This window comes from Podarcis bocagei, assembly GCF_964188305.1.
Source record: "Podarcis bocagei genome assembly, chromosome: 4".
Classification (NCBI taxonomy): domain Eukaryota; kingdom Metazoa; phylum Chordata; class Lepidosauria; order Squamata; family Lacertidae; genus Podarcis; species Podarcis bocagei.
The window spans coordinates 43,653,966-43,680,254 of NC_138128.1; the positions used below are offsets into that span (position 1 = coordinate 43,653,966).

A 26,289-nucleotide genomic window follows, 5' to 3' on the forward strand; every position below is an offset into this window, starting at 1 on the left:
GCCTTCTTAGCTGGAGGTAACATGTCAGCATAGAGGGATTTTCATCACCTCAATTCAAAATCCTTTCAAGTTCCAGGTACATGCTGTGGAGTAATCTGTTCAATGCATTAAAATAAAATGGATCATTTCAACTTTGTTCTCAGTGCTGAAGTTTAAACTGGAGTAAAATAAAGCTTATTCATTGGAGAGAAGAGGATCCTGCAGGTCTGGGATCCTACAGCTGTCTAGGTGCTAGGATGTGGCCTTTGTATTGAATGGATTCTGACATCTGGATCGGCCTCCTGGCTTACCAAGACAGGCTCCCAACTAATAATAATAATAATAATAATAATAATAATAATACCAGTCCATCACCATCAAGAAGTCCCAGAGTGGGTTACAGCTTAAAATTCAGTATTAAAAGCAGTTAAAACAAATTACAGTCACAGGAATAGGGTGGATTCATTGAAAGAACACACATCATGATGGATGGGTCTTTTATAAAAGATACATTTTCCAAGAAAGAACAAAACATATTAAACAAGTCCATTCAGAAAGGTTAGTTCAAATTAAATCTTACAGTTTTCTTCAGAAATCTTCATTTGGCTGGATGGAAAGGGAAAAAGTTCTTCACCCCTTTTGAGGATTCCTGTAGAACTTGAAAGCTTACGTGCTATTTTGTGACGTTTTGGTTGGCCTAACGAAGGGTGGTTCATTGAGAATTACAGACCTCTGGGCTGGATATAGACATGTCAAAGAAGCGATTCAGTTAAACGCATTGTAAACTCATACTGGAAATCCAGTTGGGAAAGACTAGACTCCACAGTGCCATCTGGTACCACGCTGTTATATTGCATATACAATGCATATAAAACTTTTTCTTTACCAATCTTGCTGAGTCCCTGGAAAGAGATGCTTGCATGTCCTAGAGAACAGTGGGATGTATTGGGGCAGAGGCACTTGTGTAATCTGTGTCCACGGGAACATTTTCCTGCTATTGACAGTGTGTGTGCTCTCTCTCTCTCTCTCATTCTAGGACAGTTTCCCAGCAGCTTTGTGGAACCCATGGAAGTTCCTGCTTTGAAACAAGGAGAAAAGCTGTTTGTTTGCACCAGCAATTTTACTTCCCAGGAGCCTGGCAGCCTCAGCTTGCAGAGAGGTACTGGTGGAATCCATTGGGTAGTCAAAGAGGGGCCTGTTCAGCCTGGTCCTTCTCTCCAAGAGCCCCCTTCCTAGTGTCTTCTTCCCCAGAACTCCGGCTACAACGTTCCAAAGGCTTTTACTGCTGGCAACTTCATGCTCTGCTGGACTTGCCATGCCTGGGGTTGCGCTCTGAGCACATAGAACAGCAAGAAAGTGCCCAGAATAGTGGCCATGGCCCACCTTTCCTATCCCTGCGATGCCCATTGTTGGCAAGTGCCATCTAGATTGCTGTGAGCCCTTGTGGCTTTGGGGTTACTTATATTGCCTAGTGTTAGACGGGTTCTAAGCAAGGGAGTGCTGTAGGTGACACCTTAGAAATCCCCTGACTTCATATCCTTTATCCCTGCAGGAGACCTAGTGATTCTGGATGGTTCTGCGTCTTCTCCTTGGCCCCAAGGCCGAAGCTGTTTGGGAGCCAGAGGCTTCTTCCCCTCATCATGCGTGCGAGAACTCTGCCTCTCAGCCTTCGGCCCTCGGTCACCTTACGGCACCACCCTGGAGATGCCACCCTATGCCCTGGGCCAGGCCCGGGCGCTGATGAGCCTCTCAGCCCAGCTGGAGGAGGAGCTAGACTTCCGGGAAGGGGATATGATTACCATTGTGGGGATCCCCGAGCCTGGATGGTTTGAAGGAGAGCTTGGGGGTCGCCAAGGTATCTTCCCTGAGGGGTTCGTAGAGCTTTTGGGTCCGCTAAAAGCCAAGGTTGGTCCTGAGGAGCCCGGGACCTCAGAAATCCACAGCGTTAATGGGGTGAAAGGAACATACCCTCAGCCTGAGGAGAAGGCATGGAGTGATGGTGAGGAGTTTCTGGGGCCTTATGGGATCGCTCTCTATCAGTTCCAAGCCCTGGAGTCAGCAGAGCTGGACTTTGAGGTGGGAGACAGGATTCGGATTCTGGAAGTCCTGGAAGATGGTTGGCTGGAGGGGGAGCTTCGAGGGAGACGTGGGATCTTCCCTCACAGGTTTGTGAGGTTGGAGGAGAGCAGTCCTCCAGCTAGGGAGAAATGGGAATCCGGGTGTCTGCCAAAGGACATGGACTCTGAGGTGGTCAGCAGCCCCAAAGCAAGTCCTCCTGCCATATGGGAGGAGCCTGGACAGAGCCCGGCCTGCACTGAGGAGAAGCCTGGCCACCTTGCTGTACGTCATGAAGACCATTTGGACTCTGAGCTCAAAGAGAATGAAATGCTCAGCCGCCCAAATGAAGGCTGCCTGGAATCTTTTCCCTCGGATAGGTCAAGCTCTCCCTCGGTGGACCCTATCCAAGCCGTAAATGGAGTTTCCTTCATACCTCAGCCTGCTCTCCAGCCAAAGGGCCAACTCTGTGGTCAGGTGACTAACGCAGAGTCCAACCAGAGCTCAAGGACCTCATGGAGCCACTCAGAGGCCTGTAAGTCCTTGGAGTGGGACAGAGAGGCTCACAGTCCTTCCCACAAGAACATGCGCTGTGAGGACTTGGCTGCTTACGTGGACATCCAGCGGCGGAAGCCCAAATCCCGCTCTTCCAGCTTTAGTGGGACCCATGAGGGCCTGGACACTTGGCCTGTCTGTCGTGGTGCTCGGGCCGAGCGCCCCCAAGGGGTGCTCCATGGGGAGAGCTGTGGAGACCTCGATTCCAAACTGACAGAGCAGCTGGCTCAGTTTGAGCAGAGCCTGGCAGGCCCCATTAGCCATGGCAACTGCGGCACCCCCCAGCACGATAGCACCTCCCGACACTTTTCCATCCTGGATTTCAGCTCTGAAAAGGACATCGTACGCGGTTCAGTGCAACACACTCCACCGAGGAGGAAGGTGCTGCGGCCACCGCCTCCCCGGCCTAGCACCCCAGTCTCTGCCTCACTTAATTCGCCTGCAGGCCACAGCCCCAAAACTACACCTCCCTCTCAGACTCTGCCAACCTCTGTGAGGCCGTCCAGGCCAGCACCGCTTCCACCTCCCAGCAGCCAGAGGAGGAGCCCAGCTCCTGCCAAGCTGCAGCCAGGGAGCAAAGAGAGACAAGGCAACAGCGACGAGCCTAGAGGTGCATCTCCTTGCCTCTTCCTGCTGAATCGTATCCAGGAACTGGAGCGAGAACTGGATGTTTACAGCAAGACCCGTGCGGAGCTCAGCACAATGCTGGAGCAGCCACAGGGTGGGCTTGGGCGAGCGGAGACTTTAGAAAACCTAGAGTTTTGCGACTGCAAAATGTCCAGCCTGCACTTGGAACTGCAAGAGCTGAAAGGTAAGTACAGATCAGTTCTGCATTTATCAGTTCTGACGTGTAGAATGCTATGTAATTCGCTACCAGTAATCCAGTGTGTGAGGACATTACCGCTTGGGCTTTGGGGAAGATGCACTTAAAAGAAACCCTTTCTCAAATTCTTTGCGTGAATAAAGGATTGGGCAGATTTGCTTGCGTGTGGATAGTGTCATCATATAGTTTAGCCGCTAGGTGGCACTGGACTTACTGGTACCTGGGTGGAGTCAGGAGCTTTCATTTTGCTGTTTTTCTCTTGTTGGAGAGAGAGGATAGATTTCTTGCCCAGCTTCCTGGCTGATGTTTCCTCTAAGCCTCCCACAATTGCATGATTATTGTCCCACAGGTCCCCCCCCCCTTGTTCCTCGTGTTCTCTGGGCAGTCCTGTACTTGGGTTCTGCACCTGCACAGACGTCATTTTGGAACTTTCTGCCACTGGACTAGCATTTTGACAGGCAGTTTGCTCCTAAACTCAGTGCATACGCTCAAGGATGTGTAGCTTCCCTCTTCTCACACAGTTCCTGCAGAGGTAGCATAGTAAGAATGGTCTTTCTCCTTGCTTGAGCTAGACAACCAAAAAGAATACACACACACACACACACACACACACACACATACACTATATATATATATACATACACTGGTTTTGGTGTCTTCGGGTGTCTTCCCGTGTAAGAGTTGGGGTGTCTAGGCGACGTTTCGACGAGGTCTCACTCGTCATCTTCAGGCTGGTGCTTTCGGCTTCTTGTTACTGGAACAGAGCAGGATCTCAGTGTTTGAGTTCCTATAAATACTGTTGAGGGGGTGTGGTGTATAGCCTCCAACGTTCTGGGCAGAGAGGAAGTTCCCAGGTTAGTGTGTCTTTTCTTCTTTTGTTCATTAATTACTTGAGGGATGTCTTGAGTGATTTCTTGAGTGATATTCTGAGTACCACTTAGGAGGGTCATTAGGTGTGGATTAGTTGCTAAAGCTTTCGTGTCTTGACCTCTTGAGCTAGTGAAGAGTTTTTTCTGAGAAGATGGCTGTACTGCACTTAGTTGTGCTCTGGCTTGGCTTCGTGTATAGGGGCGAGCTGTGGTTTTGTGCCCTGTGCCAGCCAGATCTGTGTAGGGATTGCAGGGGGGTGCAGCATCCGGAGGTGCCACTATGGTTTGGCTACTGGATGGTGTCTGTAATTTATCTGTGGAGAGGGTCTGGGTTTGGGTCTGGTGTGGTTGATTGGAGATGGCGTTCTGTGTGCCTCTGGTTCTGGTGTCGGTTTTTGTGGGGAGGGCTAATTTCCAGATGTCTGGCAGGCGGGACGTGTCGTCACGCTTGTTCATGTTGTGAGGGTGTTTCTCTATCTCGATGGCTTCCATGATTATTCTCTTGTGGTGGTGTTCCATGTTAAAGAGCAATTTGGAATCTGAAAAATTAATTTCGTGTCCTGTTTCTTTCATGTGTTGGTAAAGAGAGGAAGTTTTTTCTTCTTTTTTGACGGCATTCTTGTGTTCTGCGATACGTGCATTTATTCGTCTGTTTGTTTGTCCAATGTACGTGGCTGGGCAGACTTTGCAGGGTATTTCATAGACCCCTTGGTTTTCTAACTGGATTTTATCTTTGGGGTTTCTGAGGATATTGGCTATTTTTTGGTTGGTGCAAAAGGCTGTTTTGATATTGTGTTTATGGAGGATTTTGCTAATTTTATCTGTAGTGCCCTTGATATAAGGAAGGAGGGCCATGCCATTGTTTTCTTCTGTGTCTTGGTTTTTGGGGGGTGTTTCTTTTTGGATTAGCTTCGTAACCCTGTTTTGCTGGTATCCGTTGGCGATTAACACATTTGAGAGATTCTGTAACTCAGTTGTCAAGTGGTCTTTGTCAGCCAGGCGTTTGGTTCTGGAGATGAGAGTCTTGGCTACGGAGTTTATTTGTGCAGGGTGGTGGTGTGATTGTGCATGTAAGTAGCGGTTGGTGTGTGTTTTTTTCCGGTAGATAGTGTGTCCTAGGGAGCCATCAGGTTTTTTGTAGATTAGGACGTCAAGGAAGGGAAGTTGGTTGTTGGCTTCTATTTCCATAGTGAATTGTATTTTGGGGTGTAGGCTGTTGAGATGTGTGAGGAAACCAATGCTTTAGACAAGTCAGAACACAAACCCAAACTTTGGCTCAGATATGTTGACGACACCTTTGTAATTTGGCCACACGGGAAGGAAAAACTAGATAGCTTCCTCACACATCTCAACAGCCTACACCCCAAAATACAATTCACTATGGAAATAGAAGCCAACAACCAACTTCCCTTCCTTGACGTCCTAATCTACAAAAAACCTGATGGCTCCCTAGGACACACTATCTACCGGAAAAAACACACACCAACCGCTACTTACATGCACAATCACACCACCACCCTGCACAAATAAACTCCGTAGCCAAGACTCTCATCTCCAGAACCAAACGCCTGGCTGACAAAGACCACTTGACAACTGAGTTACAGAATCTCTCAAATGTGTTAATCGCCAACGGATACCAGCAAAACAGGGTTACGAAGCTAATCCAAAAAGAAACACCCCCCAAAAACCAAGACACAGAAGAAAACAATGGCATGGCCCTCCTTCCTTATATCAAGGGCACTACAGATAAAATTAGCAAAATCCTCCATAAACACAATATCAAAACAGCCTTTTGCACCAACCAAAAAATAGCCAATATCCTCAGAAACCCCAAAGATAAAATCCAGTTAGAAAACCAAGGGGTCTATGAAATACCCTGCAAAGTCTGCCCAGCCACGTACATTGGACAAACAAACAGACGAATAAATGCACGTATCGCAGAACACAAGAATGCCGTCAAAAAAGAAGAAAAAACTTCCTCTCTTTACCAACACATGAAAGAAACAGGACACGAAATTAATTTTTCAGATTCCAAATTGCTCTTTAACATGGAACACCACCACAAGAGAATAATCATGGAAGCCATCGAGATAGAGAAACACCCTCACAACATGAACAAGCGTGACGATACGTCCCGCCTGCCAGACATCTGGAAAATAGCCCTCCCCACAAAAACCGACACCAGAACCAGAGGCACACAGAACGCCATCTCCAATCAACCACACCAGACCCAAACCCAGACCCTCTCCACAGATAAATTACAGACACCATCCAGTAGCCAAACCATAGTGGCACCTCCGGATGCTGCACCCCCCTGCAATCCCTACACAGATCTGGCTGGCACAGGGCACAAAACCACAGCTCGCCCCTATACACGAAGCCAAGCCAGAGCACAACTAAGTGCAGTACAGCCATCTTCTCAGAAAAAACTCTTCACTAGCTCAAGAGGTCAAGACACGAAAGCTTTAGCAACTAATCCACACCTAATGACCCTCCTAAGTGGTACTCAGAATATCACTCAAGAAATCACTCAAGACATCCCTCAAGTAATTAATGAACAAAAGAAGAAAAGACACACTAACCTGGGAACTTCCTCTCTGCCCAGAACGTTGGAGGCTATACACCACACCCCCTCAACAGTATTTATAGGAACTCAAACACTGAGATCCTGCTCTGTTCCAGTAACAAGAAGCCGAAAGCACCAGCCTGAAGATGACGAGTGAGACCTCGTCGAAACGTCGCCTAGACACCCCAACTCTTACACGGGAAGACACCCGAAGACACCAAAACCTGCATTCCTGTACCCGTGAAAATCTACGAAAGCAAATATACATACACTATATATATATACATACAAGATATATATATCTTGACTGTTTTTATTTTATTATTACATTTATACCTCACTTTTCCTCCAAGGAGCTCAAAGTGGCATACGTAGTCCTCCCCCTCCATTTTATCCTTGCAACAATTCTATAACGTAGGTTAGGCTGAGAGATTGTGACTGGCCCAGTGTCACCCAGTAAGCTTCATGGTCAAGTAGGGACTAGAACCCTGGTCTCCCAGTTCCTAGTCTGACACTCTAACCACAACAACACACTCATTCTCCAAAATACCAGTTTTGTCTTTTGCTTCCCTCCATTACTTGGCCACCCACCTCAGGGCACCTCTGCCACCTTTTCTCAGGACCTGTAGTCCAGCAGGTATCTCCTTTCCACAGGCGTTACTCCACTTGAATGAGTAAACAGCCTCGCTGACAGACACAGCCTGTGTCAGCTGTTCTGAGGTGAAAGGCAAAACATGCCAGCACCATAGGCTGTTTACAAAACAGGGCCACCAAAATCAAAAGGTTTGTCTCAAGGATGCTTCTCTAGGAAGAAGCAGGATGCTGAAGTGGAATCCTGTGCATTTTCTTGTCCTCACTCTTGTCCTGCTGACGGCATTGCTTTTATTCTCTTTTTGTGGGGAGGGGTCAGAGAGAACTGGAAAAACAGGATTGAGTTATATGTGAAAAAATGTGCTGAGGATATCATAGTAGTCTTGGTAAAATAGGGGCAGGGATCCAAGGGGAGTGGCTGGTAATTGTGTTTTGTGACCCTCCCTCCCTCCTTTTCTCTAATTAGCAAAAACTGCTAACATGGTTTCAGGTTTTTCTCTGCATTCTTTTGGAATGAAAACTATTGGTTGCTGAGGCTACCAGGTTCCTGCAGAAGCTGTTGAAGTCTGCTGGACTAGCTTTTTTGTCCTTTGAGCTTAATATTTCTCATGCAAATTCCTAGATGCTTGCAGTATATTTCTCAAGTTACCGGGACTGAATCTGTGAAATAGTTTCTTGACTAGGGGCAAATACTTTTGACCTGAAATGTGAACCCTATTAGAGCCTGGGGCTCTAAAACCACTGGTTTCTCCAGGCTCTCACGGATCAAACAATACAGTCTTGTGATGTATGTGTGGAATCAGAACAGCTTTAAATTGTGTGCGTTTTTGTGCATTCTTGAGCGACCCAGGGTGGCTGTATATATATATATTGATTTTATTTATATACAAGTTGGCTGTATATTTATTGATTTTATTTATTTAAGGTATTCATGCACCATTTAATCCTTAGCATTTCTAAGTGGTGTCCATAAAAATAAACCATACAGAAAATAAAGCAGTAAAACACAGAGCACTACCTTTAAAAACCAAGGATGGCTTTGTTTCTCCCACAAGCAGATCAGAGGTCGCCCAGGTGGGTCCAGCCTATAGTTCCCCAGTGCCGTGCATATCCCCCTTTTCCTTTGCCCCAGGGAAGCACTCCTGGGGTGTGGCCACTTAAGCCACAGGCTTTCTGTTTCCCTGTGTTAAGGAGCCCTGAGAGGGAGGGAGGGAGAGAGAGGTCACTGGCTGCTGCCTTCAGCGTTGGAAAGCAGAGAAGCCGGTTTGGGCAGGGAACTTGTCCAATCCACAGCTCTCATCTGCGGGACTCTGGTTATTCATTACTTGCCAGCAGGTGGGTGAGGCTGTCTGGACTTGCTGCCTATTGGGTACGAAGGTTATGCTGCTTCTCTGTCGCTGGTGTTTAGTCAGCAGAGTCCCAGGGTGAGGTGTGAGGAGAGGTGGGGGGGGGGGTGGATGTCGCCAAGAAGCTGAACCCTGGCGAAGGGGGTGGGGGCACGCTAAGAGGAACATGTGCACCTACCCCGAGGCAAGGAGCCTCTGGTTCCCCAGCTGGGAGTATGAGGACTACAATTCCACTGCCAGGAAAGGAGATGGTGCCAGAGGAACTGGCCAGAACGGTGATTGTGACTGGGACAACAAGCACAGGAGCGGAGAACTGTATGGCACCACCAGGCCAGTGGGCAGAGCCTGTGGTCACTTCAGGAAGGGGGAGATCTGGTACAGAGACCACGAAATGGCCAGAGTCTGCAGGATCTGTGGGGAGGAAGGTGGACAATATACCGACCGGAGGAGGAGAACCAGGAACAAGCTGTACAAGGAGCACGAGGCAGTAGGCAATGGTCACCTAGAAGAAGCTGGCTACTACACAGACAGTGAGAAAGCCACCCGAGCAGCCTGCAGGAAGCCCTATGGCTGGTATCAAGATGGCTTTTACGTGGATGCTGGCATCAAAGCCTTGAGGAACGTGGATGCTTGGGGTGCAAACAACTGGAGACAAAGTGGCAGCGACGATGACTATGGGAAGGGAGATGGTTGGTGCACAGCTGACCAACGCTTGGATGCGGACTTTAAGAAGGCAGGTGACAGGTACGTGGAGCACAGCAGAACACATCGGAAATGTCAAGAGAAGGAGGAGGAGAGGCGGTATGTGCTGCATGGAGACCTCCTTCACGATGCCCAGAATTATGGGAGGACATTTGAGAACAGCACTGTGGATTGTAGAAACATCTCTGCCGGTCCAAAAGACCAAGTGTCCTGGCCGTTAGGATGCGAGCGCAGCAGTGTGGGGTTGGCACCTGCCTGTGAAATGGCCAAGCCACGTAATGTGGTGGACGAGGACTCTGGCGCAGCGGAAACTGTGACTGGCCAGTCTGGAGCACCGGGACTGCAGGTGTGGAGAGGTGGATGTCCAAGGACACGCACAGGGCGGTCAGACTGGAGCCTGGACTGGGAGGGTGAAGCCTGGCAGCGGAACAGCTTGTACCGGCGCACGGCTCCCAGCGCCTTGAGGCACCACGTCAAAGAAAAGCAAGGTAGGTTGGACAGGGAAAGGTGTGGTGGTGATAAGGCTACCTGTGCTTGGCGTTCCACACCTTTTCCGGTCAGCCAGCCCCATGTGAACAGCAGGGCTTTGGATCACAGCCAGCTGCCTTGTATGGTATCAGGCCATTGGTCCATCTAGTGCAGTATTGTCCACACTGACCAGCAGTGGCTCTCCAGAGTTGCAGGGAGGGATCTTGCCCATCCCTACCTGGAGATGTCGAGGATTGAACCTGAGATCTTCTGCAGGTGTCCTGCCATTGAGCTACAGCCCTTCCCTACAGCAGCACTTGCAAAGAAAACACCTGTTATGTCAGTCATCTGGGATATTATGAAGGTTAATTGTTGTTTTCTCAGTGTGTGCTAATTGACAGCCTTCTCCTTAGGCTCTCCTTTGGTGCTGTGCCTTGTTTTTCCCCTCTTGGGCTGGGCATTTGCCAGTCAAGTCCCTTATGCCAGGAATGTTTGTGCCGTTTTGTTAGGTTTGCAATGCGCTGTTGCCCTGCCAGGGGCTCCCTGCCATGCTTCCCTGCCCAGGTGTGAGCCTGGCTTCCTAGATGCTCAGGTTTCAAGCACAGGGTTCGATCCTAGGCAGCTCTTTGAAACCAGCCTTTGCATCTCTGTTATGCTGTTATGTGGTGCAAGAGTTACTGCAAAGCTTGTAAGCTGCTCCTACTAGGGCAAGTGCAAACATGGCCACACAGCACTGAGAAACCAAGGGACGGATTATGCACTTTCCTTGAATTTTGTGGAGTGACACTTGTGTGCAATTCCAGGAAAGTGCAGAATATGTCCGAGTGGGACACTTGCTGCAAGAGGTCTTGCTTTAGTGTCCCTTGGTTTCTCAGTGCTGTGGTGGCCATGTTTGCACTTGCCCTAGTAGGAGTGGCTTACAGGCTTTGCAGTAACTCTTGCATATTTGGGCTAGCCATTTCTGGAACATGGAAAGCTGCCTTCTGCTGAATCAGACCATTGGGTCCATCCAGCTCAGTATTCTCTACTGACCCGCTGCCGCTCTGTAAGATTTCAGGCATGGGTCTCTCCCAGCCTTAGCTGGAGATGTTGTGGATTGAGCCTGGGACTTCCTCCATGCACAAGAGATACTCTACCCCTGAACTACAGCCCTTCCTCATTTTCGTGTGGTTAGTTTGTGTTCCTTATGAAAGGTGACTGAATTGCAGTGGGGCACATTTTCTGTCGGGTTCTACTCTGCATCTCAAGCTAGCAGCATCTTGCAGCTTCTGTGGAAGTTGCCTCAGGTCAAGCAAGGTTATTGTTTTTTCCTGTGTTCAAAAGCAACAGGAACCACCCAGTTGTGTTCTTCAGCAATTATGCTGAAATGTGGGGTGTATGTGGAGTGTTGCAAATGAATGTTGTTGCTATTATAGCACCATCAGTGTGCATAGTGCTTAACTTTAGCAAAAGGGAGGCTCTTTCCCTCTGGGTTTGCACATCCGTCGCCCTCCCCAGCAGACTCCTTTTGGCCTTTAGAGTAGCAAGACAAAACTTGGCACAGTGGGAAACTGGTGGGGCAGGCTTGTGGACTGCTGCTGCTGCTGCTAGTGGGAGCCTCTGCTGCTCAGTGTTCCTGCAGCATTGTCATCAGCTGGACCCTGGGCTAGAAAAGGGAAAGCAGAATTACCGGTAGTTGTCATCAGGCAATTGATAATCTGTACTAATAAACAAGAAATCTGAGCTAAGATATCCGAAATTCAGCTGAAATCCCAGATTTAAAAAACTGAATTTTGCATGCAACTGTGTACATATTAAGCAACTTTACTTATTGGGGCTCATTTATAATGCTTCTGCTAGTCACTGGGGAGTGCTAAATAGCTACAGATAAAAAGTTTGTTTTTACGTGGACCTTCAACCTTGCCTTTGCAGGACTTTAGATGTCTGTGGCCTCTTCCAGTGGGTGGGATGTGTTTGTTAGTACTATTTTGCAGAAAGCTTTGAGACAACGACAACAACAACAACAACTTCTGAATATGAAGGACATAGAAGTCCCAGTCACTGACTACTTAAAGTTTTACTTGATGCTCCTTCCCTCTGTTCAGGCACATGAAAATTTATTTTTAGCAGCCTTAATGTCTAGAAAATGCCTTTCCAAAAAAACCTAACTTTAAAGGATGATGGAAGTAATCAGGGTGTTAAATTTGGTGGCCAAACCAAATTCTGTACCTTGCAGAATAAGCACAGACCTTGCTATCCTGGAGAATCTCTAGGGAGTAAAGCCGGTGGCTGTAGCAGGGAAGAGAGGGCTGCAGATGGAGTCCGATGGCTGGTGCTGAGCTCAGCAGATAAGGAACCCACAGTAAACAGCGTGGAGATTCTGTGTATGGTTGGTGGATGCAATAATATGTGGCATTTGTTTGATATGCTGCAGACGCTGTAGAGTAGACCTGTCATGTGCACCTTTGGTCCGGGCAGGGCTGGGTACCACTTAACCACATGAACTTTGACTCCTGACATTCTTCAGAAAACAGACACACTTACAAGAGAGTCTGCAATACACTAATTAGAGCAGTGCAAATAAGGATGCCGGAAAACTTAAGTCCCTAAGCCAGGCTTAAGGAACTTTTGGCCCTCCAGATGTTGCTGAACTACAACTCCCATCAGGTCCAACTAGCATGGCCAATGACCAGGGATGATGAGAACTGCAGTTCAGCGACATCTGGAGGGTCAAAGGTTTCCCACACTTGTCAAATATCTCTTTCCCCCCATCCATTCAACCCTCCCAACTGAATAAATATGTAGAAAACAAGACTGCTGAATGTCTGGTGTCCAGGCTTGATTAATGCTGTATGTAAACACGTGGGTTGGATACACTTTGGGGAGCCATAGCTGACTACAGCTTCCTAGTATGTATTTAGCCTCCAAATGTTATGTGTGCTCACTGAGAGAAACACAGTGGATAAGTGACATAAGTGGCGAGTCTGTCTGTCTTGCTGAGTGAGTTACATTTGTATAATGCACCTTTCCCTGCTGATCTGAGCAATTGAGGAGAGCTGGTCGTGTTACAAAGACCTAATCAGGCTGCAGGGGTCATAGTTTAGGTGCCATAGATGATGGTGCTTGGTTGTGAGAACCCCAAGAGTACACTCAAATGCACATCATTTGGACAGTGTGAAGCTTACTCAATACATTTTGTTCAATCTTGTACAATCTTCTCTCTAGGATTAAGCTCAGTTGCTGCAAGAGCTGGGTGGGCATTTTGCTAATTAGCTGGAACTTATGACCTCACAAGCCCACCTTCCCGTAATTCCCTTCCTGGAGCAGCTTTTCAGCTTTTAAAAAATGGGGAGGCTGGTGAGAGTTACGAGGGAAATGTAGTTTTAATTGCATAAATATACAAAAGATGCTTTAGCAAAAATAAAGGCAAATAGCCTCACTGGAAACACAGGAGGAAGAGATGCAAGTAAGGAGGTCTCAGGGTGTCATTTCTTCTGCATTTTGAAACAAACAAATTCTGACTTGCACTTCCATAGGTAGATAATACAATTCTTCTGTATTATTGCATTTCTCAAAATTCCATGATGCAGTCCTCTGATTCTGGATAAAATACATAGTGAAGCATGCATTTTAAGGTGGAATGTGTACTAAAATACCTATTTTGTGAGGGGAATGCATTCAGAAATAATGCACATTTTTGTGTGTAAAAATAATCCTCATCATCATCACAGATTGACATGGAAATGGGACAGACTTGTGAAAAAATATGTGCTACAGACACAGACAAGAAATAGATGCACCCCTCATTTGGTACCATGCCAATGACTGAATCAGTGTTCGAGTTGCTGATATGTCTGCCTATCAATTGCTTTATGAATGCAGGAGGGACGCCAGCCTGGCTCAGTGGGAGAAAAATCCATGCTAAGTCTGTTTTTTGTTTGTTTGTTTCTTAAAAGTTTGTGTATGCCTTTAAAAAAGCCAGGAGGAAAGGGCTTGTGTCCTGTCTTGCTTAGAAAGAAATTCTTCAAAAGGGAATTGGTGGTCTTGCCTGTCAGCAGCCCATCTTCTCCATCTCTGTCTCTGCTTTGACGATCAGTTATATTCAGAAAGTAGTCAGAAAACTAGCTTCAGGCTGCATGATGACCTCAGCCCTGGCTTCAGGCTACAAAAAGGCAGAGGCCAGCCTCCTTGCCAAGATTTGCCATGTCATGCATTTTGTTGAGGGCTCACATACATATGCTGCATGCTTGAGGTATCAGAACCATGGTGGGATGCACAGAGTGCAAGGGCTGCACTAGCGGAACTGAACTTTCCCCATCTCTCATCTCCCTTGCAGCGCACCCCCCCCAACTCAGCTCTGGAAGGTTGAGGGGCACTGGAGAAAATTTGGAGGGCACATGGGGGGGGGGAGAGAAAATGTAGCTGCTGCTGCACCAGTGCTGGCTCTGCTCTATATACAGCCCTCTATGCTTCATGCTAGGCATAGCCCATTGTGAGGAGCACTGCATATCTAGCTAGCCTTCCCTTTGGCTTTTCCCTGCCATGCCACCGATTTTCTTTAAGCAAGCAGCTTGGTATCTGCAGCCTGAAGTACAGTTCTCGCCCTTCCGATGTTTGCAAAGTGTTTAGGCACTTCTTAGTCATCCGTTGCTGGAGGAAAAATGCAGAAATGGTGATTGGTTCTCCCCGTGAGCAAATGGGTGCAGCCCTTATCGGTCCTTGCTAGACTAGCTAGTGGAAGTTGGCGGTTTTAATCTTTTCTCAACTAAAGTTTAATCCTTCCTTAGCTGTCTGTCCATCTGGCTCCGCATTGTTTATATTTTTCTGTAACACTTCACTAGTCCAGCCTGGCTACAAAAGGCCCAAAGAGGTTAATGAATATAATGCTTAAGTATAATGCTAAGTTCTCTCACTTCCTGAAACAAATCAGAAATCCAGAGGCAAGGTTACAGGGTTTAGTTTTCTTTGGAGGCTTATGCTGTCTGTGATCTCTTTATATACTAATATACAAGCACAGGTTTTGTAAACAGAGAAGCAGGCTCCTCAAAACAGGCTGCCCAACTACTAATCCCGCATCAGGCTCCAAGAACAAATGTGTGGACCCCTGCAGCTTTCACAGTAGTTTCCATGCAGCTGAACTCCAGCTTTAACTGACTTTGTCTTTCCCATATTCAGACTTTGCTTCTCCCACTCTCAGAAGGGTCTCCCCTTCCAAAGTCTGAGGAGAGAGCGTTCCAGTCGACAAGGAACATTCTTTTGTTGAAAGTCCCTGACTATCCATTAGATTCAGGGGTAGTGAACCTGTGACCCTCCAAATGTTGTTCAACAACAACTATTATTCCTACCTATTGGGTCTGATGAGAGTCTAATAACATCTGGAGGTCCACATGTTCCCTAGCCCTGTTTTAGCTGTCTGGTGATAGACCTGCTCACAGTAATCAAGGCAACCAAACTCATAAACATAATGGTGCAGGAAGTGCTCAGGGCTTTGGTTAGTGCTCAGTGTTTAGATTAATGTCAGTCGAAGCCAGCTGAGAATGTGGACATAGCCTATGAATAAGTTGGGGTGATTCACCCAGATGTTGAAAAACATAGGGGACAATATCAAAGCTTGTTGTCATGATACACCATGAAGCATATCAGCAATCTACCAGTTATGCCACCTGGAACTTTTTCCTTGTTTTTTTAATGATTCAACTCTCCATGACATGAATAACTCTGAGTTTCAGAGTTGCCGTAAGGTGATTGTGTTGTGTCATTTAGCTCCATGAGTTTTTGGATGAAACTGGTTACCTAGAGCAAGCGTGGGCAACCTGTGACCCCCGGCTTAATTTCATGTAAGTGGCAAGAAGAGTGGGTAATGGGGAAAAGGAGTGGCAGAGAGAGAGAACGAACAGGTGCCCCACCCACCTTTGGTTGTGCCCCTACACACTACCAGTTAAAGCCCCTGACAGATGTCACCTGAGGGAATGCAGCCCATTGACAGGGAAGAGGCTTCCCATCTCCGATGGCTTCCAGTTGACCCATGCAGGGCCTTTTGGTGGTCATTCCCCTTTTGTGGAACCCCCTCCCTAATGCATTTCAAACATTGCAAAACAGTTAAAAACACCCAAAACATTTTGAATATCTGAAAACATTTAAAACCAATAAAGTGCAGTTACTGATTTCAAGGTTACTAATGTTTGTCACTCAGAGCTCCTTGGGGAGGAAGGGCAAGATACAAATGTAATAAATAACTAAGTCCACGTTTGGTCCTGAAATCTCCTTGGTCATTTTGGTGGATCTTCTAGGCTTAGAAATAGACAGGGGGAATATAAGACTGTTGATTCCTCTCCATCTCTCAGCTGCTTTCAGAGACCACTTACATTGGACTTTGGGGTTGTTTTTAATTATCTGGCTCATGGGCTGTCTGACAAGATTGGGAACTGGAGGCATACTTTGCTGTGGTTCTGTTTCTACTTATCAGGCAGGTCCCAGATGATAGTGTTGAGTGACTGCTGCTCTGCCCAGCAGTACTTATTTTGAGAATTCCAGCCTTTGTGTCCCTCTTGGCTTTGAACATCTACATGAAGCTGCTGGGAGGAGGAGTCAGGAGATTTGGAGTGAACCTGAGGCCTTCCAGGTGTGGCTGAACTTCCCATAATCCCCAGTGGTTCGCCATGCTGACTGAGGCTGGGTGTTTGAGGCCAGTGACATCAGGAGGTGAACTTCCTTCCTGAATGTGGATGGTGAGGACTGTCTGACTGGTGCAGGGAAGAAGAGGGAGTGGGTGACAGAACAGAATATTCTGGAAAGGGGTGTGCCTGGCTGTTTGGAACCCTGGGGCATTTTGGAGTGCCTTCTTTCGTTCCAGGTCCCACATGTGCTCTCATGAATTTATTACCCCAGTATCTGAGGCAGGAGGCTCTTGAGTCACAGACCAGGGTGCCAGCTTCAGCTATTTATCAGTTGTCTAGTTCTTCTACATGCCTCCCACTGTAATCTCCTGAGGATGGTTTTGTTTTTTGCTTTCTCTTCTATTTTGCTCCACTGCTGCAAGGCAACAAAGCAGCGAAGTCTGAAACAGAAACTTGCTTTCATTTGGAAATGGCGGCAGCTTGTGTGTCACACCAATGGAATGTCCTCTGTCCTCTGGGTCATGGTTTCCATGTGCTGGCCAGATGCCCTGGGAATTACTTTCTGCAGAGGCAGCAGCAGTTACTGTGCTGGGCTGCCACGTTATTTCTGGGTACTTACGCACCACACAGCCTCGTTGCGCATTCCAGCAGCGGCCACACCTTCTTGGCCTGGATTTCGCAAACAATGCACCTGCTATTGGATGCTTGAAAAAAGGAGGGAGGTGAGTGAGAAGAGGGTGGGCAGGGCAGTCAGTCAGTGGCTGAGGCAGCAACAACAGGGGGCTGCTCCTGCTTGGGCCTCTGAGTTTGTGCTCCCCACCCCCAAGGGCAACATGTTCTTGTCTGGGCTAGGAGACTCCATCAGCTTTTTGTTTAGCCAGTGAAATCTTTCCTAGGTTCTTCTGGTAAAAGGGATCTGCTTTGTTTTCTGCTGCCTTGTTTTCTGGCAAGATACCTGTGCCATCAAGGAAATATATTGTGCAATGATGAGCAAAACTGCATCTGTTTATTAAGCATGCATCCTGATTTGCAAGGAGACTAGATGATGTTGGCTCTCCATTCTGATTTGTTCACAGGGAGGTTAGATAATGTTGTATCAAGCAACATCCACGCTTGTCCACGCTTTCCAGCTCATGTTTCTGTCACTTTGCTTATCGCAAGTCTGCTCTTCGGGGGAAGGGGTTTTGTTGCACAGTATGTGATTGAATCCTGTCCAAAAATAGTGATAGCTCAGAAGCACCCTGTCATACAGCCATCAAAGGCACCAGTCAGCCAGATGAAAGGCAACTTGGAGGTGTGCTCTCCCTCTTGAACATGTGAAATATCTTGGGGCTTGGAAGGAGAAACCCTGCAGTTCTATGTGTGGCATTGACACACATGCACCCAGGTTATTGCTAGGCACTTACAGTGTAAGGCATAGGCCCGTAACACAAATTTGTACACATTTATATGTACAGTAAAATTAAGGAAGTGAGTGGCTGGAGTCTCACCATTGCTGTCCTCTGCTACACACCCCAGCTACTCTATAAGTAAGTTTTTAAGAGGGGAGAGGACAGGAGAGATGCAGCCTGCTGCAAAATACCTGGGGTTTGGGCTCCCTGAGCCAGCCACTAACCCTGGAAAGTTCAGTTGGTTAGAGTGTTGTGCTGATAATGCCAAGATTGCAGGTTCGATCCCCATAAGGAACAGCTGCATATTGCTGCATTGCAGGCAGTCGGACTAGAATGGTCCTCAAGATCCCTTCCAACTCTACAATTCTATGATTCTATGTCAATATCCCTGGGCCCTTTTGAGGAGAGGATTGTGGCTCTTCCTCCACAGCTACTGAAAATCTTTCTGAGGACCTTTTGGTGCACAGTTATTTTGCCTATCTGCCTCCTACGAGCGCCCAGATGTAGAGAACAGTTTTAGTTATTGCTGGAGAGCTAGCACTGATCTTATCATGCAGATAGTAACTGGACCAGAGAAGCATGATGGAGGGGCAGCAACTCTGGATGGAATTTAGTGCCTCCCAGGCGAAGAGCCCAGATACCACGAGGCCTCTGGGACTACAGAACCAAAGAGCAGCCCGCTCTGGTCCCATCTATCAGCCCAAGGGCTGCTGGGTTGTGTGAGCTTGGGAGCACATGTGTATTATTGCAACCTGTTGTAAGCCACCTTGAGAACTGTTTGATTGAAAGGCAGGGTGCAAATCTTCAGACTTAGTATCTCGACCCCTTATTTTGAAGCTATGGAAACAGGCCCAGGAGTGGTGGGATATGCAAGGTTTGGTGCAGGTAAGCGAGTTTCTGAGCAAGTGAGGAGCAGTCCATGGATGAACAATGCGCTTGTGTAAAGCACACTGTAGCACTGTGATGCCTTGCGAATTCTGCCCTTTTGGGATGGCCTTCTTCCAGCCCTTTGTCATACTATTGTGGAATGACGCATTAGCATTTTGGGCTGCCTCACTATGCACAGCAGGCTTGTGGCTGAAAGGGCATGCATGTTTGTTCCTCTGCCAAGAACAGTGTTTGTCACACAGGCTGTGGGAGTGGGACTTAAAATGCATGCTGATCAGCTTCCAGCCCAGGGAGAACAACAGCCCAGCCAGTAGCAGAGACACAGAGATGGGCTCAGCTCATCAAAATTCAGCTCATGCTAACAGCATTGTGAGATCTGGCACCCAGATCAGGGAGGGGGACGTCAACCCTGTTCATTGTGCCAGCTGATTATGTGCCCATTGGGGTTGGCTTTATTTGTTTACCTCCTGTAAACTGTTGAGAATAAATGCATGTTGTTTTTTAAGACCAGTTTAAACACAGAGGCAATGGAACATCTTTATCTCATATGGACAAGCAAAAGTACACCGTTTCTTTGAATTCAGGGAAGGCGATATATCGCTGTTGAGAAGTGCCTGTTCTGCAGGTGGTCAACATATATACATGGAAGGAGTTAATTGGAGGGAAGAGGGAAAGCTTGTTCTGCTTGATAAAGTTTTCTTCAGCAGCCACAGAGGGAAATGCATGCCTTCCGTTGGCATCCCTGCTTACTACTGTATTGTGAATTGCTTGTTTGCCTAACCAAACATTGCACAAGTGCCTCTCTCTCTCTCTGCGCGGTGGTTGGAGCTGATGGGTCACAAAGGAATGCTGCGGGGAGAGGAAGAGTCTGCTGGATGTTTTCCCTTTAAAAAAGAGCAAATGCCTGGGAAATGCCAGGCCTGGGGGTTGCTGGGCCCCAGGAATCAGCCTGTGAACCTGAGCCAGGGGGCCGGCCGGAGTCAAGACAACAGCAGGTGAGACAGAAAACCAGGAGCCGGCTCTGCCCTGCCCAAACTTCCACGAGCTGCGCCAGACTGGATGGGCACCTGTTTTTGTCGCCTCTTCCCAGTTCCGATTCGATTCGCCCTGGGAAGAGGGCTGCTATTGTCGCCTCCCGGGCAGACAGCCACGCCCTCGTTGTGCCCCAGATTTGGTCGTGATTGCATGGAAGGGCAAAGACGGCAGTGGGTCACGAAGATGCAGGTATGGGCGGCGCTGTTTTCCTCCTGCTGTTGCTGCTGCCGCCAATTTCCCGGCCTCCTCCTCCTACCGCTCTCCTTTTTTAGCTTTCCCTTGCGGTCCCAGGGGTGCTGAGCTGTGCAAGGACCTGCCTGGCACCTGGTCCCTTTTCTCCTGCGTCCTCCCCTTTCCCTCGGCGCAACAGCTCAGCTGCCTAGCAGGCTGGCCTTCTGCTCGCTCTGACCGCAGCAGACTTTGCGCCAAGAACCAGCCGGGGGGACTTTACGAGCGCAATCCGGAGCGGGGTAGCCAGACTGGGGAGGCGCCTTTGCAAGAAAGGAGGGAGGCTCCTCCTCCACTCCGGATTCCCAGCGCCGGGGTTTGGCTCTGCTCGACCCCGGGTGGCCGCTCCTTCCCTTAAGACCATTGAGATGCTAATACCCCAAGGGCCGGGGGCCGGGGGCTGGGCTGGCTGGGGTCAGCTTCGTCCGCCTACCCTGCCGGTTGCGTACGTGATGGGCCCCCATCTGGAGCCGCAGCAGCAGCAGCAGCAGGTGGGGCCGGGGAATGACTTCTGAGCTCGGCTTGGTGAGGAATTTGGGGAGGGACTGGCGGGCAGGGGTCGGAGATGGGTTAACTTTTGGTGGTCCCCCTCTCGATCCCTCCCCAGCTGCTGCTCTTATCCTGCGCGGTGCTGGATCGGAACCGATCCTCTTTCTCCCGCACCTGCTTGGACGGCTCTTACCCTGAGCCACGCCCCCTCTTCTCCCCTCTCTCCTGCCGCTGCGGGGAGAGAAGTCGCAGCGTTCGCCCCACGGACGCGGCGTGGAATGCTGCCCCTCGAGTTCGCCGCGAGTCCGCAGCCGGCGGCAAGAGCTTGAGCTCTTGCACGGTTTTCACTCTGCATAACTCCCCCCTCTTGTTTCCTGATCGACGCCTATCGCCTTCCCGAGCGCTTTGTGTCCCTGCCAAAGTGGGCTCTAGCTGTCGAAAGTTCACCCGGCAGTGCTTTTGTGTACAGAACTCCCGTTGTTGTTGTTGTTCTACTGCTACTACGGACTTCATTGCTATTGTGGAATGAAAAGATTGCTCCAATTCCTCCTTAACTTGCGCTTTTCCTAACCCTTCCCCATCGCGTGGTTCTAAGAGTGGCTAGTAGCTCCCCCTCCCCTTCCAGTGGACGTGTGGACCTTTGTTTAAAAATCTGGGAAGGCACGCCAAATGATTTGGGGGCTGGGGATGTCTTCTGGCTTAGCAGATGGTTGCAAAAAAAAGGATAGGATCTCGCGTTGCCCATTCTCTCAAGTCTCCTAGACAACAGTGGTGTGTTGAGTCTTGCAGTAGTAAACACAATTTTAGTTTTACTGGATCAGCCCGATGACCCTGCCAGCTCCATTTCCTGTCCCCCAGCAGGGCAAATAATGAGCCAGTTGCTTCAAGGAGCTTTGTATGCCTTCCTCTTGTGCTATTACAGTAGGATGCTGTGCTTGTCTGTTCAGAGGTAAGCCCCCTGGAGTTCCCTGGGACTTACAGGTGAGTGTGTATAGAACGGCAGTCTTAAAGTACCTGATTCCAGTCCATGGGCATGTGAAAGAATCAGGAACATTATTTCCCCTAATAAACCATGACCCCTATAGCAGGGGTCAGCAACCTTTTTCAGCCATGGGCCGGTCCACCATCCCTCAGACCTTGTGGGGGGGTCGGGCTATATTTGGGGGGGGGGATGAATTGCTATGCCCCACAAATAACCCAGAGATGCATTTGAAATAAAAGGACACGTTCTACTCATGTAAAAACACACTGATTCCGTCAGGCCGGATTGAGAAGGCAGTTGGGTAATATCCGGCCCCCGGGCCTTAGTTTGCCTACCCCTGCCCTATAGCTTAAAGTGACAGGTGAACAACTCTGCCTGTGAATATGTGGTGAGCATTTGCTCTAATTATTCTCAATGTTTTGAATTTTTTGTTAGCTTGCTTGGATCCTTTACAAATTCAGTTTTGTCTGTTGCTACTGTTGGTGATTGTGCCTTCTGGTGGCAGACAGTTCCATAGGTCAGCTGCGTCTGAGAGATACCATGTACTAATTTAATTTATAACTGGTGTATTGTATCATTCTAGAGTGATATGAAGAAATGAATAAGCTCCTTAGTGTATTTTCTTTTTCCAGTCTTCCTATGCCAATGCAGTGCTTAAGTGGAAAGGCTTAAAATGAACTTTGTATTCTTCAGAATTAAACCTTATTCTCTTACAGTGCAATCCTATACATGTGTACTCAAAAGTAAGTCCTACTGAGTTCATTGAGGCATATATATTGCAAGCTAAGTGGGTATAAGATTGCAGCCTTAATCCTCCTTTTTGAGCCTGAGGGTTCAAACTTATGTGTGCTTCGTTGAGAGCAATGCCTGTTGAACTTTGTGTACCTCGCCTCTGAATCAAAGGATTGGGTTGTGAGGAGTTCTGATCTTTTTCTCACACCTTTTTTTGTATGACATACATTGCAAACTCCTGCCTATTGCTCTTATAACAGTTTGTTTACAACTGGTGTAGCATGGGGTGACTGAAATGTTGTATGAGGGCGGAGCATGTATTGTTTTTAAAACCTTTTTCAAATTACCTCAAATGTTGGGAACAAAATAAGCTCTCTCTCACACACGTATATATGTATGTGTGTTAATAGGTACTGTATTTTTCGCTCTATAAGAGGCATGTTTTACCTCCTAAAAAGTAAGGGGAAATGTGTGTGCATCTTATGGAGCGAATGCAGGCTGCGCAGCAATCCCAGAAGCCAGAATAGTGAGAGGGATCGCTGCACAGCACTCCCTCTTGCTGTTCTAGCTTCTGGCTTAGCCCCTCAGTCCCTTCCCCCACATCCTGGAAAAGCCCCCAAGAGCCGCGCTCCTTTTAAAGAGCCGTGCGGAGCATGTGTGCGGCTCTTGGGGGCTTTTCTCCGAGGAGGGAGAAGGGCAGCCCGTCAGTGAAAGGGAGCACTGAGCAGAGCCTGGGATGCATACAGGCTCTGCTCAGCGCTCCCTTTAAATAATTCCCCCCCCTTGCATTCCCCCTCTAAAAACTAGGTGCATCTTATGGAGCGAAGATGCAGCGAAAAATACGGTATACACATACAGACACAGACACACACCATGTCAGTCCATTGGCCCATCAATCTGGCAACAGCTTTGTCGGGCTTCAGATGGGATCTCTCTCACCCTACTTGGAAATGCTACAGATTGAACCTGGACCTATTGCATGCGAAGTCTGTGGTGTGCCACCGAACCACAACCCCTCCCTCAGATGTTTTACTTGCCTTGTGGTGGCTGCAGTGCATTGGATTGAAAAAAAAAATCTTAGCTGAGCAGCCCACAATTGTTGCACAATCTTCTTAAGTAATACAATTAACCCAGTCAGAAATATGTAGGGCATAAAAGCATGCATTAAAAAATGTGTTGGTTAGGCAGCCTCTCTTCTGACTGGCTCCATCATGACATACCTCTATTGGAAGACTTGTACCTTCCACAGATATCGTGTCCCTGACTTGTGGGATGTGTGGCCATGCAGCTGTGGTCATTCAACTTGATAGCCTCTTTGTCTAACCTAGAGTGTAGCCAATGTGGTATAGTGGTTAGAGTGTTGGACCAGACCTTGGGAGACTGGGTGACTTTGGGCCAGTCGTTGCCTCTCAGTCTAACCTACATCACAGGCTTGTTGTGTTACTAAATGAGGAGGGAGAGGACCACCTACGCCACCTTGAGCTCCTTGGAGAAAGAGGTGGGATATAATTGCAATAAATCCGTAACTAGCACAAAGGCAAGGGGGCAAGTTATTTCCTTTTTCCCTCTCGATTATGTGCCACAGCCAGTTAGTCATCACTGACGGAAAACCCTGTCCTCAGAAGGTGGGAGACTTGCCGGAAACGTGGGTTTTATTGCTCGTGTGTTTCTGGCGCTTTCCTCCTACCCTGAAGCCAGCAGTGAGGAGGCTGTCCAGAACTAAAAGCCTCTTTCATCCACTAGGAAGCCGGCTGATAGTCATCTGTAGGCTGGATTTGGCCCATGGACTTCCAGCTTGCCGCTGCTGCTTTATAAGGAGCTGTTGGCTCGGATGCTCTGTCCTGATCCCATTTGCTTCTCTTTCAGAAATGACTCTGCTCTCCTCCCAGCCGGCATCACTGGAGTCTGCGGCCACTGCAGCCACCACTCCTAACCCAGAGCAAAGGATGTTGGAGAAGAGGGCAAAGGTCATTGAAGAGCTGCTGCAGACAGAGCAGGATTACATCCGGGACCTTGAGATGTCTGTGCAGATGGTCCTGGTGCCGCTGCAGGAGGCACAGGTGGGAGTGGCCAGTTTGTGGCAGCCAATGGTGGGCTTTCAGTTGACTTTGTTTTTTTGCCAGGGATGGCATGTGACTTAGCAATATTTGGAGCCATTGGATATGGAAGGTTGGGCTTAACCAGAGATATCTGCCTTTAATTCTAACCATACTGTTTCTCAGCCTAACCTACCTCGAAGGGTTTTTGTGAGGAGGAAAGGGGGTGCTATATGCACCCTGGACTCCTTGGAGGATAAAAATGAGATAACAGAATATTGTGTGAAATGGTGGTGCTGATGGGTGATATTCCTTGGAAGGTGTGGTGGGTGCACAGAACAACTGTTTAGGTCTGGGATAGAGAATCTATGACCTTACTGAATTATATTAATCATTTTGATGAATGGTGTTGTTTTATATTTTCTGATATTTTGAATTACTATAACTTCAGTGATTCGTTGTAACCATGTTGATAAATTTGTTGCTGTTTGCTTTATTTTATGTTACTTTGTTTAATAGTACAGTGATTGTAAGGTTTATTGTTTTTTATTTATTGTTTTGCTATTGTGATTCTTGTGAGCCACTTTGAGCTCTGCATTTGTTTTTGCAAAAAGTGGAATAGAAATATTAAATCAAAATCAAACCTGTGGCTCTTCAGATGCTTCTGTCATCCCTGACCATTAGCCCTGCTGGCTGGAACTGATGGGATTTGGACTCTGGAGAGCCACAGGTTCCCCATTTAGGTGACGCTTAGGAGCTGGAAGGGCCTCTTTCAAGCCTGCGGGTGCTCATGCTGGCAGTGCTGATGTCAGTTTGTGTATATACTGGGATGTCACTGGGCATCAAGACCTGGAGAACTCTGGTGTTCTCCCACAATGTTTTGTATCTTGAGAGAGAAGGAAAACTGCCAAGGACTAGCTCATTTGTGTGAGCAGGGTGTGTCCTTGGGAGCAGCCTATCTGTAAATAAGAGTCCTCTGTGACAACAATTTCCTTTTGCTTCAACACACTCCCTTGCTTCCTAGGTGCCACAGGTAGACTGTGAGGGGCTGTTTGGGAACATCCACGGTGTCATTGCCTTCTCCAAGCAGTTGCTGAGCACCCTGAAAGCTGCAGATGCTGTTGGTAGGTGCTTCGCCCAAAACTTTGGGGCATCTCTGACCCTAGGAATAAGAGTGGAGCAAAGGATGCTGGTTAAAGTGGTCATAGACAAAGGCAACAGTTCAAGTGGTCTATTCCAACAAATCCAAAGCCTGGGTCTGACTTCCCTTTGTTTCCTTAATCTATAACCAGGCCTCTTCTTTTGAGGTCTCCTAGCTTCAGCAGGGCTGGGATAGAGTCACTGTTCCTTTGCCAGTCCACAGCCTGATCTGTATGGAGTCTGGCATATCAAAGTCCATTAAAATCATAGGTTAAGCATGCCTCACTCTGCACAGTACAGCCCAAGGCAGGCATTGCACTTTTTCTCTGCTTGCAAACAATAGTAACTCCAGATGGCTTGAACAAGTGAATCAAGCTATAGGAAAGGCTTTTTAATGGGTCACCAGTCAATAGGACATGAGGGAATCATTCCTTCCTGTTTTGGGGGCTCTAAATATGACAGTTGCTTAGCCTTCAGCCTGTTCTTGGTTTCTCATTTCATGGTGTTCAGGATGGAAGAGGAGAAAGCAATTTGCTGGTGGGTTTAAGCAAAACCCACCCTCATACTCACGAGCCACATACATTTGTTTATTTTTATTGATGACCCAATAACACAGTTCTCTGAGCAGCTCGCAAAGATAAAATGATGTAATACCATATTAAAGATCACGGCCAACTGCAGTGTAAACATTTCCAGCAGAAAGCAACATAAAACCCAAATATGCAGTAAGTGAGATAAAAAGTCCGATTTTAAAATCTTTTTTTTATTAAACCTGGGAGAATGAGATCTTCATCTGGTGTTGAATAAATTGTAAAGAA

The 26,289-nt window shown here is 47.9% G+C and overlaps 1 protein-coding gene across 2 annotated transcripts in view; it reads left to right on the plus strand.

Moving 5' to 3' along the window:
• The window catches only part of DNMBP (dynamin binding protein), a 50,976-nt gene that overhangs the window by 16,707 nt on the left and 7,980 nt on the right, over positions 1-26,289 (plus strand). Inside the window, exons 3-6 of one of the 2 annotated variants that reach the window (XM_081191101.1) lie at positions 1,016-1,138; positions 1,532-3,400; positions 24,162-24,355; positions 25,356-25,455. In XM_081191101.1, the coding sequence (XP_081047227.1) occupies positions 1,016-1,138; positions 1,532-3,400; positions 24,162-24,355; positions 25,356-25,455 (2,286 nt within the window). Of the gene's footprint in view, positions 1-1,015; positions 1,139-1,531; positions 3,401-8,904; positions 9,975-24,161; positions 24,356-25,355; positions 25,456-26,289 lie in introns of those variants that run through there. The other variant, XM_081191102.1, reaches the window with a different exon arrangement.